General features: G+C 29.3%; 1 protein-coding gene across 1 annotated transcript; it reads right to left on the minus strand.

The window, feature by feature from the left end:
* Positions 1 to 2646: 2646 nt before the first annotated feature.
* On the minus strand, positions 2647 to 7265 carry LOC107953471 (probable leucine-rich repeat receptor-like protein kinase At1g35710). Its single transcript, XM_016888788.2, has 11 exons — positions 6986 to 7265; positions 6386 to 6533; positions 5761 to 5832; positions 4750 to 4821; positions 4032 to 4103; positions 3777 to 3920; positions 3609 to 3689; positions 3421 to 3492; positions 3265 to 3336; positions 3049 to 3120; positions 2647 to 2941 (listed from the first exon to the last, which is right to left on the minus strand). The coding sequence occupies exons 1-11, from the start codon at positions 7080 to 7082 to the stop codon at positions 2851 to 2853; spliced, it is 993 nt and encodes a 330-aa protein (XP_016744277.1). The 5' UTR covers positions 7083 to 7265; the 3' UTR covers positions 2647 to 2850.
* Positions 7266 to 10105: the final 2840 nt, after the last annotated feature.

Genomic DNA, 10105 nt, shown 5'->3' on the forward strand with positions numbered 1-10105 from the left:
CTAGATGTAATTTTATTTAGTTTACTCAACCCAACTTCACCTTATACTCGAATTCGAATCTTATTACGTGAAATTGAGCTTTCAGGTATATAATTTATATACTATGTAGTATCTCTTATCCGATTTAATAATTAGGAATATTACAGTAAAACTTTTTAAAATCTTTTATAATATTTTGGCACTTAATATACTATTGTTGGACTCAATTCAGGCCCGACTTTGAGGTAGTTTAGGAGTGCGGCTGTCTAAGGCCCATGGTTGGAAGGGGTTTAAAATTTTTTTTCCAACTTTTAACGTTCAAAAAAAAATCTTCAATCTTTTAAGTTTTCTTATCGATGCAGACAAAAAAAAAAGAAAAGAAAAGGGGTACCAATTTTTTTATTTTATTATATTAGATTTTCTATTTTTTTTAAAAAGGACCATGATTTATTATTTCATCTAGAGCTCAAAAAATGTCAAGAATGGGGTTGACTCAATTTCAACCTTTGAAAAATTATTTTTGTGTTTGTTATAAAAATTTATACATATATCCACCATCCGAGCTTATTTCATAGTCTTAAGATTTAACTTTATTTATTCTCATTAATTCATCACAAATTCGTATTTATAACTTAAACAAATATTCCAAATCACAGACCAATCTAACTTATTAATTTCAAATTTCTACCATTTAATTTCATACATGTTTATTTATCAAATATTTTATGGAATCAAGTATATAATAATTATGTTCATGTTTATACTTAAATGTTTCAAAATTTACAAAACAGTCCCTATGCCTCAGGTTTTACCGTTTTCATAAAACAATCCCTGAAATTCAAATTTTATAGTTTTTATGATTTAATCCCTAAAATCCTAAATTTTCATAGTTTTACAATTCAGTCCCTATAAATTGGATATTCTTCTTTTACAATTCAGTCTTAAATCCCAGTTTGCATTTTTTTCAAAACAGTCTCTTTTCTAAAAGTTTCAGATTTTACAATTTAGTCCCTACAACTAAAATTGTCAAAATTTCCACAAATTAGTCCCTGATTTTTGAACCATTAAACTTTCATATTCTGTTTTCAGAATTTTAAATTCTCAAATCATATAATCATCCTAAAAACTCAAGTTTTGAAATCTTTACAATTTAGTCCTTCTAATTTAAAACATTCTAATTTAAGTACAATGTTTCTAATACTTTAGATATCATATTATTATAGTCTTATAATAAAAACCCTAAATTTAATTTCTCTATTTAATTCCTTGATTTTTAAATTTTACATAATTTTCAATTTAGTCCTTATTTATAATTTTATTAAATTAACCACTTAAAATGATTCACCATTCACTTCATACATGAGCATAACTTTCATCACTTAGAACATAGAAAATAAGTATACACACCTAATCCTTACAATTATACATTCAAATAAACATAACATAATAATTGGAACAACTTACCCATGCTTTCTCCCACTTCCGTTCACATCTTCTAGCCTCCATGGTTGGTTTCATATGAAAGGACAACCTTGAATTAGAATTAGAATTAGATGTAATATCTCACTTTAACTTTAAAGAATTTTAAATTAGAAATATGTTTGAATAAAAAATGAACCAAATTGAAATAAATGCAAATCTTTTTTTTTTAAATAAGAGAATAATTTCTCTTTACATCTATAGGCTTTTCTTTATTTAATATTTAATTAATAAAATCAATGGTTTACATTTAATCACATGATTTTAATCCAATAGCTATAATTTCTATATCTCTTTTTATAATTTAAAATTTAAAAATAATATTTAATGATAAAATGACTAAATTGTTCTTTAAAATATATTTTCATATTTAAGAGATAATGGTAAAATGTATTTGACCTTGTAGTTCATCTTTCACAAATTTTTAATTTAATCTTTACTAAAATTTTACTATTCATTCATTCTTTTCTAATGTCCAAATTTTGACTTTACTATCATTATTTAATTGATAAACTCTCGCATTTGAGAAAAATTGCTATTTATTTTTCAAAATACTATTATTAGTGACATTGAGATTTTACATGAGAGAACTCCCTTACTTTCACTGGTTTATCCTTAATTTTTAATACCCAATTCGGGGAGGTGAGAGGAAAGGAAGATTAATAATTTTTCATTTATTAAAATGTCATTTTTATTCTTTATTTATTTTTTGATGACTTTTTTTTTTACTTTGAATTTTCTCTATTTAATGCATTGAAAATATTTGCTTATTACTTTTGTTGTGAATAGTTGTATTCTTCTGAATTATTACAACTTTTTCAAGTATATTAGAACTCCTTTTACTTTTTAACTTTGTATCATATTGATAAACTATAAAAATTATTTTTTACATATTTGAATTGTTAATATCAAATTAATTTACACTTTTTTTTTATCAAATCTTGTAATTATCATTTTATGAAGAACATTGATTTTATAATTTAATTTAATTATTATATGTTATTTAAGTAAGGTTATAATTAGAAAAACTATTTAAACATTTATTTTATTAAATTTAGAAATAATATTTCCTTATTTTCTTTTAACCTTCCTTTCCTTTATTTTTAATTATCCAAAACTTCAAGGGAAATAACCAAAGTGAGGCAGTTTAAGCTTTTGATGAAATCATGAGTTATATAATCTTAACTCTTCTTTAAAACTTGAAATTTCATTAATACAAAATGTGATATTTTTTGATAATTTCTATATCTTGAATTCCAGCTTTCAGCTGTTTACATAAAACACCATATGTATACATATAATATTGATACAAGTAAAAGCAGCAGCTAATGCTAAAGAATACAGTGTTAAATGAAAATTGTGGTAATCAAGTTGATTTTCAGGAGGGTAAGATTAAACCAAGAAATCAGTATCCGAAAGTTCAAGGACCTTGTGAGCACCAATGGGGTCTACTCCGGGCCGGAACCTGTTCCCTTCAATATACCTGGAATTGGCATAAAGAAAGGGGTTAGATATTTGTTTCTTTTTTCACCTTTGTGGTTTTGTAACTGCCTACTTTTGTATGTAAATTAAGTGATGAAAACCACTCACAGTTCTTTCAAGAAAGGATGCTTATAGAATGCATTCGGAATTCGGCCTGAGAATTGGTTATGATCCAAGTACCTGTTATCGTCCACGATCGAGACCACATGTTAAATATCGCAAGAATGTATGCATTCATGCAAAACCCGTATTTCATATGCTAAACATGAAAAAAAGTCCGTATTTCTAAATCAAGCTAGACTCAAGTGTGTTAGAAAATCTCACAAATATGTTAGCTTCGGAATATCGGCGAGTGCCGTTGGTATCACTCCAGACATCTTGTTGTATGAAAGGTATCTGAAACCAATAAAAAGAAAGTAAAAAAAAGAAAGAGCCGAAGAGTCTCATAAAATACAAAATCAATATATTATTGGTACTTACAATATCTCCAAATTTGTCACATTTGCGAGCTGAGCCGGAACTCCTCCGGTCAAATAGTTGTTATTCAAATATCTGCATCAAATGCAAGCCTTAAGCAACTTTGAATCGGATCACATGGAAAAGCAAATCATTTCACAAAAATAATGGATGAGTTCCATAGCACATTAACCAACTAAAATATAACATACAGATTTCGTAGAACTGGGAAGCAGCCTTCAATACGAATAAGCTCCCGAATGGTACCAACCAAATGGTTATTACCGACATCCCTGGAGAAACAAACACAATCGTTTGGCATAATAACGAAAAAAAAGTTTTCATAGAAAGGTAAAGCAAATAGCAGACAGTATGCTTACATGTGCCGAAGGTTTTGTAAAGTGCCCAATTCGGGCGGAATTCGCCCAGTGAAACGGTTTTCTTGAAGATAGAGATAACAGAGCTCGGGTAAATTTGCAAGCTCCTTCGGGATCTCGCCCTTAAAATTATTAAAGCTCAATGACCTGAAGAAAGTTCAATTAGATATTCCCGAACTCATTCCAAAATGCAAGCACATAAAATCACATTCAACACTGAGAGAGATACTTTGGGAAATATAAGAAGAAAATACTCACAGATGGGTTAGTTTTTTAAGCTCCCCAATCTCCGGAGGAAGGACATCTTGGAGCTTATTCCACCTCAAATTTCTGTGCGATTCATAGAAGTTGGTCATTGGAAATTAAAAGAAACATATTCTTGGATGAAAGATAATGATATTTTGAAGAAAATAAATTGTTTTTGTCAATAATTTTATCTGCCATTTATGGAAATGAATGGTGCGTTTTTTAAATATTGGTCTAGATACCACAACAGGATTAATATCCAATAATGAAGCCTGGATCAATCAATAATTATAATGTAGCAAACTGTGGACATGGTTCTGATATTTTTATACAACATACCTATGTTGCTCCAACTCTATTTCATTTATTTATTTATTATGTACTGTGTCCAACCCATTTTCGTAAACAAGTATAGAGATATGACCCTCCAAAAATATGGAAAACCTAAGGAAAAAAAGGAAAAATTAAACATATCCATGCCAGGCACATACCCGTATCTGACACTTACACTAGAATCCAAGTAACATAGTAGCATGCTATATAACCTAGCTGGTTTGCATGGTATACTTCAGAGCAATTACTTCACTAACAATAAGACCTGGAAATCATAATTGCTTCACTTATAGCAAATTGCAATATAAGTATGTGAAATGAGTCAATTCATACAGATATTTGGAGAGAGTTACTCTAAAGTCGTCCACATAACAGTATAACAAAGAAGAAAACTTACAACATTCTAAGTCGTCTTAGCCGGCCAATTTGTGGAGGTATTGGGCCAGTCAGCTTGTTGTTATGGAGATCCCTGTCACAATAGAAATGTCAAGAAGGAAAAATAGTTCCACTTAGAAATCTGAGAGCTAAAACATCTACATGATAACCCATCAACACGGGTATGATATTTTGTGTGTGAATATATTTGTACTTTTTTGTTAGTGAGAACCACATACTAAGATACCATAGAACAGATTATTTCATCGCTATTTCAGGGGATCGTAATTTATGTAAACGTTGAAAGCATTGATTTCGAATGAGTGATGTATAAGTTGTGCACATGAACTTATGCAGACATGCAAATATGCATCAGGCATAGCAAGGTGATAGATGCAGGTGAGAAGATTATGGGGACGTTATAAAAAAGACTCCATGCTTGCATCAAGCTTTTGAGTTATTGAGGGTTTTTTTTTCCAATTTTTATGCCAATCTCATCTGCATGTTCTATGGATCAAAAGCATGAAATAACACTCAAGTACATGCAACATTCTAACTCCTAAAAACCATGGTTCTAAAAATAGGACTAGTGGTTGAACTAATCAGACCACTGGTTCCCGGTTTGACCGCCTGTCCAGTTTTGATTAAATGAATTATTAAAAATTCATAAAAATTTTAACAAAATTATTTAAAAAATTATAAAACCGGTTCAAGCACTGATTCAACCAGTTCTTTATCTTTGTTCAATCGGTCCCGAGTGGTTCGCTTAAAAGCCAGTTCAACCCCTTTGTCAGACCAGTATATTGGCCGGTTTCTGGCCCGACCAGTAGGTCTGGCCCGGTTCCAACAACCATGCTAAAATATCCAAAATGAATTTATGGGCATCAGACTTGATCTTGTAATCTACAAGTTCGTGTTAACAAGGGATCTGATTACCATTTCGGAGCACAGTCAAGAAAAAAAAATAACATGTTTCTTTTCACATCTGAGAAACAAATATTTTAGCTTACTACATGAGAAAGAGTGAACTCACAATCTTGTTAAATCCAATAAATTAGTTACAGCAATAGGAAAAGGACCAACGATGGATACGGCATACACTTCCCTGTAAAAGAAAATAGTAATAATAACAATTCAAGGTCAGGGTCAATACAAGCCAACAGAATAACATACAATAGTGAATCAAGGCAGAAAAGTAGTCACTTGAATATCTTTCAAATAGCCTCTAAAATGAGATAAGATACAAATCGAAAAGAAAAAAAAAACACATAGAATGAGAAACCAAAAAGTGATTGAATTCAATCATGGCAGAACAGTATTCACCTTGGCATCTTTCCCCCCAATCCGTAATGTAAGATATAACATAAATGTGAATGAAACATAGAATGTTGAATCAATGGTGAAATACATTTGCATTGTTCATTAGATAAACAAAGGCATTAGAATTCAATCATGGCAGAGTGGTACTCATTTCGGAATCTTCCCCCCAAACCGTAACATAAGATATAGATACAAGTTGGAATGAAATATAGAACAAGAATCAACAGAAAAAGGCATTTGCATTGTTCATTAGATGGCATTTGTGAAGCAAAGACACATCCCTTTCACTAATAAGCATATTAAGCAAAAACAGAATGCATTGCAGATATGATACATACAGTTCGGTAACAACTCTATAGTCTCCTTGAGTTGAACATGTTACACCAGACCAAGGCGGTAAATCACCATCACCACAAGGATCGTCCCCGATCCATGCATATACAACTCTCCATCCAAGTGATGCTTTTATCTCATTTAAGGCTTTTACTGCAATAAAACTAACCAAATATCAACCCATTGCATCAAAACATATTTATGCTCTATTTTAATTTTTTTAATGATGATAGCTTCAATTCTCACAAAATCTGCAGTAACAATAAACATCAGATATCCCTAAAAACCAACTTTAAATTTCTAATTGATCAATTTAAGCTGCTCCACAAGAATTCAAGCTAAATGAATAGTGCGTTAAAAGTTGGCTAAAAAAGATGAAAACACAAGTGAAGAACCAAGCAGAGCACAATAACTAAAAGAAACAGTTAGTTTGGACCCAAAAGAACATTGGGGATTTTACTTTATATAAAAAATGACATTCTGGGTAAACTTTTTTTCCTTCTATATCAATTATTTCTAGCCATATTTTCTCAGCAACCAAACAGAGCAAAAAGAAAGGGAGATCTAAGTAGAAAGAGCAAAAAAAATAAAGAAGGAAAACTTACCATCTCTCTTGAGAGTTTTGGAGTGAGTAATGGAGACCGAGAAAGCTAGAAAGCAAATCAAAGTTAGTGGCCAAGGGGAAACCATTTTCGGGAGCATAGACAAAGATCTAACCCCAAATGAACTGAAATTGAACTCCTTTTTCCTTGTAATTTATAAGAAAAAGCTAAATTGTAGATCCGCCTATGGCCAGTTGGCAGCTTTCTACATACATACATACATATATATCTTCTAAGATTTAGAGGGTAGTTTTATACTCAAGTCTTTCCGTGTTGACGTTTGCCGACAGTCTTACAAATGGTTTTTGGACAGTAAAAACAAATTTACAGAAATGGGTTAATAAAATAGATTTTTAATTTTCATTTCTATCTTTATTTTTGTTATTTTTATTTAGATTTCCTTTCCAAAAAAGTTAAGAAAATTGGAGGATAGAAAATTTTCCTTTTATTTTTTTATTTTTTATAATTTATAAAAATTTTAAATTAGTAATGATAAAATTATACTTTAGCCCCCAAATATGATAAAAATTTGATTCAATCTTTTAAAAATTATAAAGATACAGACTATTAAAATAGTAAAATTATATTTTTAATTTCATAAAAATATACAATTTAATTTCATCCAATAACTTTTTTTGACTTCAACCTTGGTTAAAAAGAAATTCAATCTTATATTTACTTAGAAATTATTGTTTTTTGTCAAAAAAAAAATTTTAATAAAGTATATAATAATAAAAATATGTTAACAATGTTATATGGTTAAAAATGTTTTTGATAAAAAAATTCATTTATTTCTTAACATGTCATTACGGACAATATTTACATGTATGGTTTACAGTGGCGGAGCCAAGGGTGGCAGGCCCTGGCCATCTTAAAATGGGAAATTTTCCATTTAGGTCCTTTATAATTTATAAAATTAGTAATAGTAAAATTACATTTTAACCTCTAAAAATAATAAAAATTTAATTTAATCATTTAAAAATTATAAAGATATAAACTATTAAAATTATAAAATTATATTTTACTATCATAAAATATACAATTTAATTTTGTACCTACTGAAAACATATATTGCAACAAAATGGATAGATGAAGCAATACAATATGTATATATATATTAAAATGGAATTGTATGAGTTATACAACGGGCAAAATACTAAAAAAAGCCCTATTTTTTTAAAATTTATCAAAATGGGCCCGGTATTTTATTATTTACCGGAATGGGCTATTTTCCTCGAAATCGCGTCCACGTCAGAGCGATGTCAGGGGACGTGTCAGCAAATCGTGTCCACATCAGCGCGATTTGCTTATGTGGACACAAATCGCGCCTACGAGGATGCGATTTGCTGACACGTCCCCTGACATCGCGCTGACGTGGACGCGATTTTGGGGAAAATAGCCCATTCCGGTAAATAATAAAATACCGGACCTATTTCGGTAAATTTTAAAAAAAATAGGGCTTTTATGTGTAATTTGCCCCTTTTTTTGGTATTTTGCCCCTAATAATACATATTAATGTATTGCTGTAATATGTAGCTCAAATTATGTATTGTAATTAATATTCATAATATTGTAGCTCAAATTGTCAACCCGTCTATACTATTGTACTAATAATATATATTAATGTAATATTGAAGAGTTAATTGATTAAAAAAATAAATGCAACAAGTACAAAAAAGATTCAAAATTATTACCAACAAGATTTGAACCAAGGTACTAAGGGAAAAGAGCAAGCATCTTAACCAACTAAACTAAATCAATTAATTGACATATTATAAAAATACTGTTATTATCTTAATTATATTACTTACGTTCTAACGATTTATCGGATCTATTTCATACACGTGTCAAATCAGAAAAAATAATACAACAATTCTGTAAAAAAAATCCAGTGTTTACTTCAAATAAATAAGGAAAATAATGATTTGAATGTTTCAAAATTCAATTTTAAACTGAAAAAATCAAAATTTGGAGGCAAAAAAGGATCTTTTTCGACAAAAACTGCAGCAAACCGCCTTCGGTTGTTTGTTAGCGCGTAGATCTCGAAAACTTATTTGAAATCATAAAAAAATCGTCTCAATCGGATAACCGAGCCAAAAGTTATGGCCTTTCAAAGTTTTCCAAGCTAAAAAACATAAACTGTTCATGAATTATTGCTTCCACATCAGCAAATCGTGCTTACGTGGACGCGATTTGTTGCCACGTAAGTAATCGCGCTGACGTGGACGCGATTTGCTGACACATCCCCTGACTTCGCGCTGACGTGGACGCGATTTCGGAGAAAATGGCCCATTCCGGTAAATAATAAAATACCGGGCCAATTTCGATAAATTTTAAAAAAATAGGACTTTTATGTGTAATTTACCCTTATACAACAACAACAAAAAAGTGTTGAGTATCATATGTTAATGTAATCCTCTACATATTATAGTAAATATATATTTTTAGTATACTTAACAAAATTCATGCCAAAAGAAAAAAAAACCTTCAAAACTAAAAAAAAAAAAATTGTTTCCAACTATTTTAGTTATCAATTATTATATTTATATAGAGTTGACAAAATAGACTTTAGTTTGAAAATTTATCTATAACATTTTAAATTTAAGAAAAATTGAGCTCGAGAAAGCTCAAGCTAAAAAAACAAAATTTGAGCCCAAAACTAATTTGAGCTCATGCCTAAAATAGATCCGATCTAAAATTAGAAAAAACTTGAATTTATGAAAACATATTTTAAATATTATATAATTATATTGAAATTTTACAAATAACAATAAATTATAAATTAAATAAATTTTAAAAACATTAATTATGAATATAAAATATTTGTTAATGTATAATAAATATTTAAAGTTAATAATTGTTTGAATTTACAAAATTCAAATTTAATTGATTATATAAAGTATATAATGATGTAAGATATTAATTTAATGATATGAAAATTTAATTAAGTCTAAAGAATTCACCTGTTAAACTTTTGGGTAAAATCTTAAAATCTTGTCTTGTTAGTTTAAGACATTTTGATGAATACAAGCTTGAATTACAAAACTGATCAAATAACATGAATTTATGTTCATTGTTAGCAGGTTCCAAAAGTTCTATGGCAAGACAAAGTGGGGGTATATA

The sequence above is a fragment of the Gossypium hirsutum genome, chromosome D07, assembly GCF_007990345.1.
Source record: "Gossypium hirsutum isolate 1008001.06 chromosome D07, Gossypium_hirsutum_v2.1, whole genome shotgun sequence".
NCBI lineage: Eukaryota > Viridiplantae > Streptophyta > Magnoliopsida > Malvales > Malvaceae > Gossypium > Gossypium hirsutum.

Bases quoted from the DNA above. Each gene is read 5' to 3' on its own strand.
- LOC107953471 (XM_016888788.2), bottom strand. From the start codon at position 7,082: ATGCTCCCGAAAATGGTTTCCCCTTGGCCACTAACTTTGATTTGCTTT. The intron at 6,534-6,985 runs GTAAGTTTTCCT...GTTTTATTGCAG, and splicing joins CAAAACTCTCAAGAGAGATG to TAAAAGCCTTAAATGAGATA. The intron at 5,833-6,385 runs GTATGTATCATA...TTTCTTTTACAG, and splicing joins TATAGAGTTGTTACCGAACT to GGAAGTGTATGCCGTATCCA.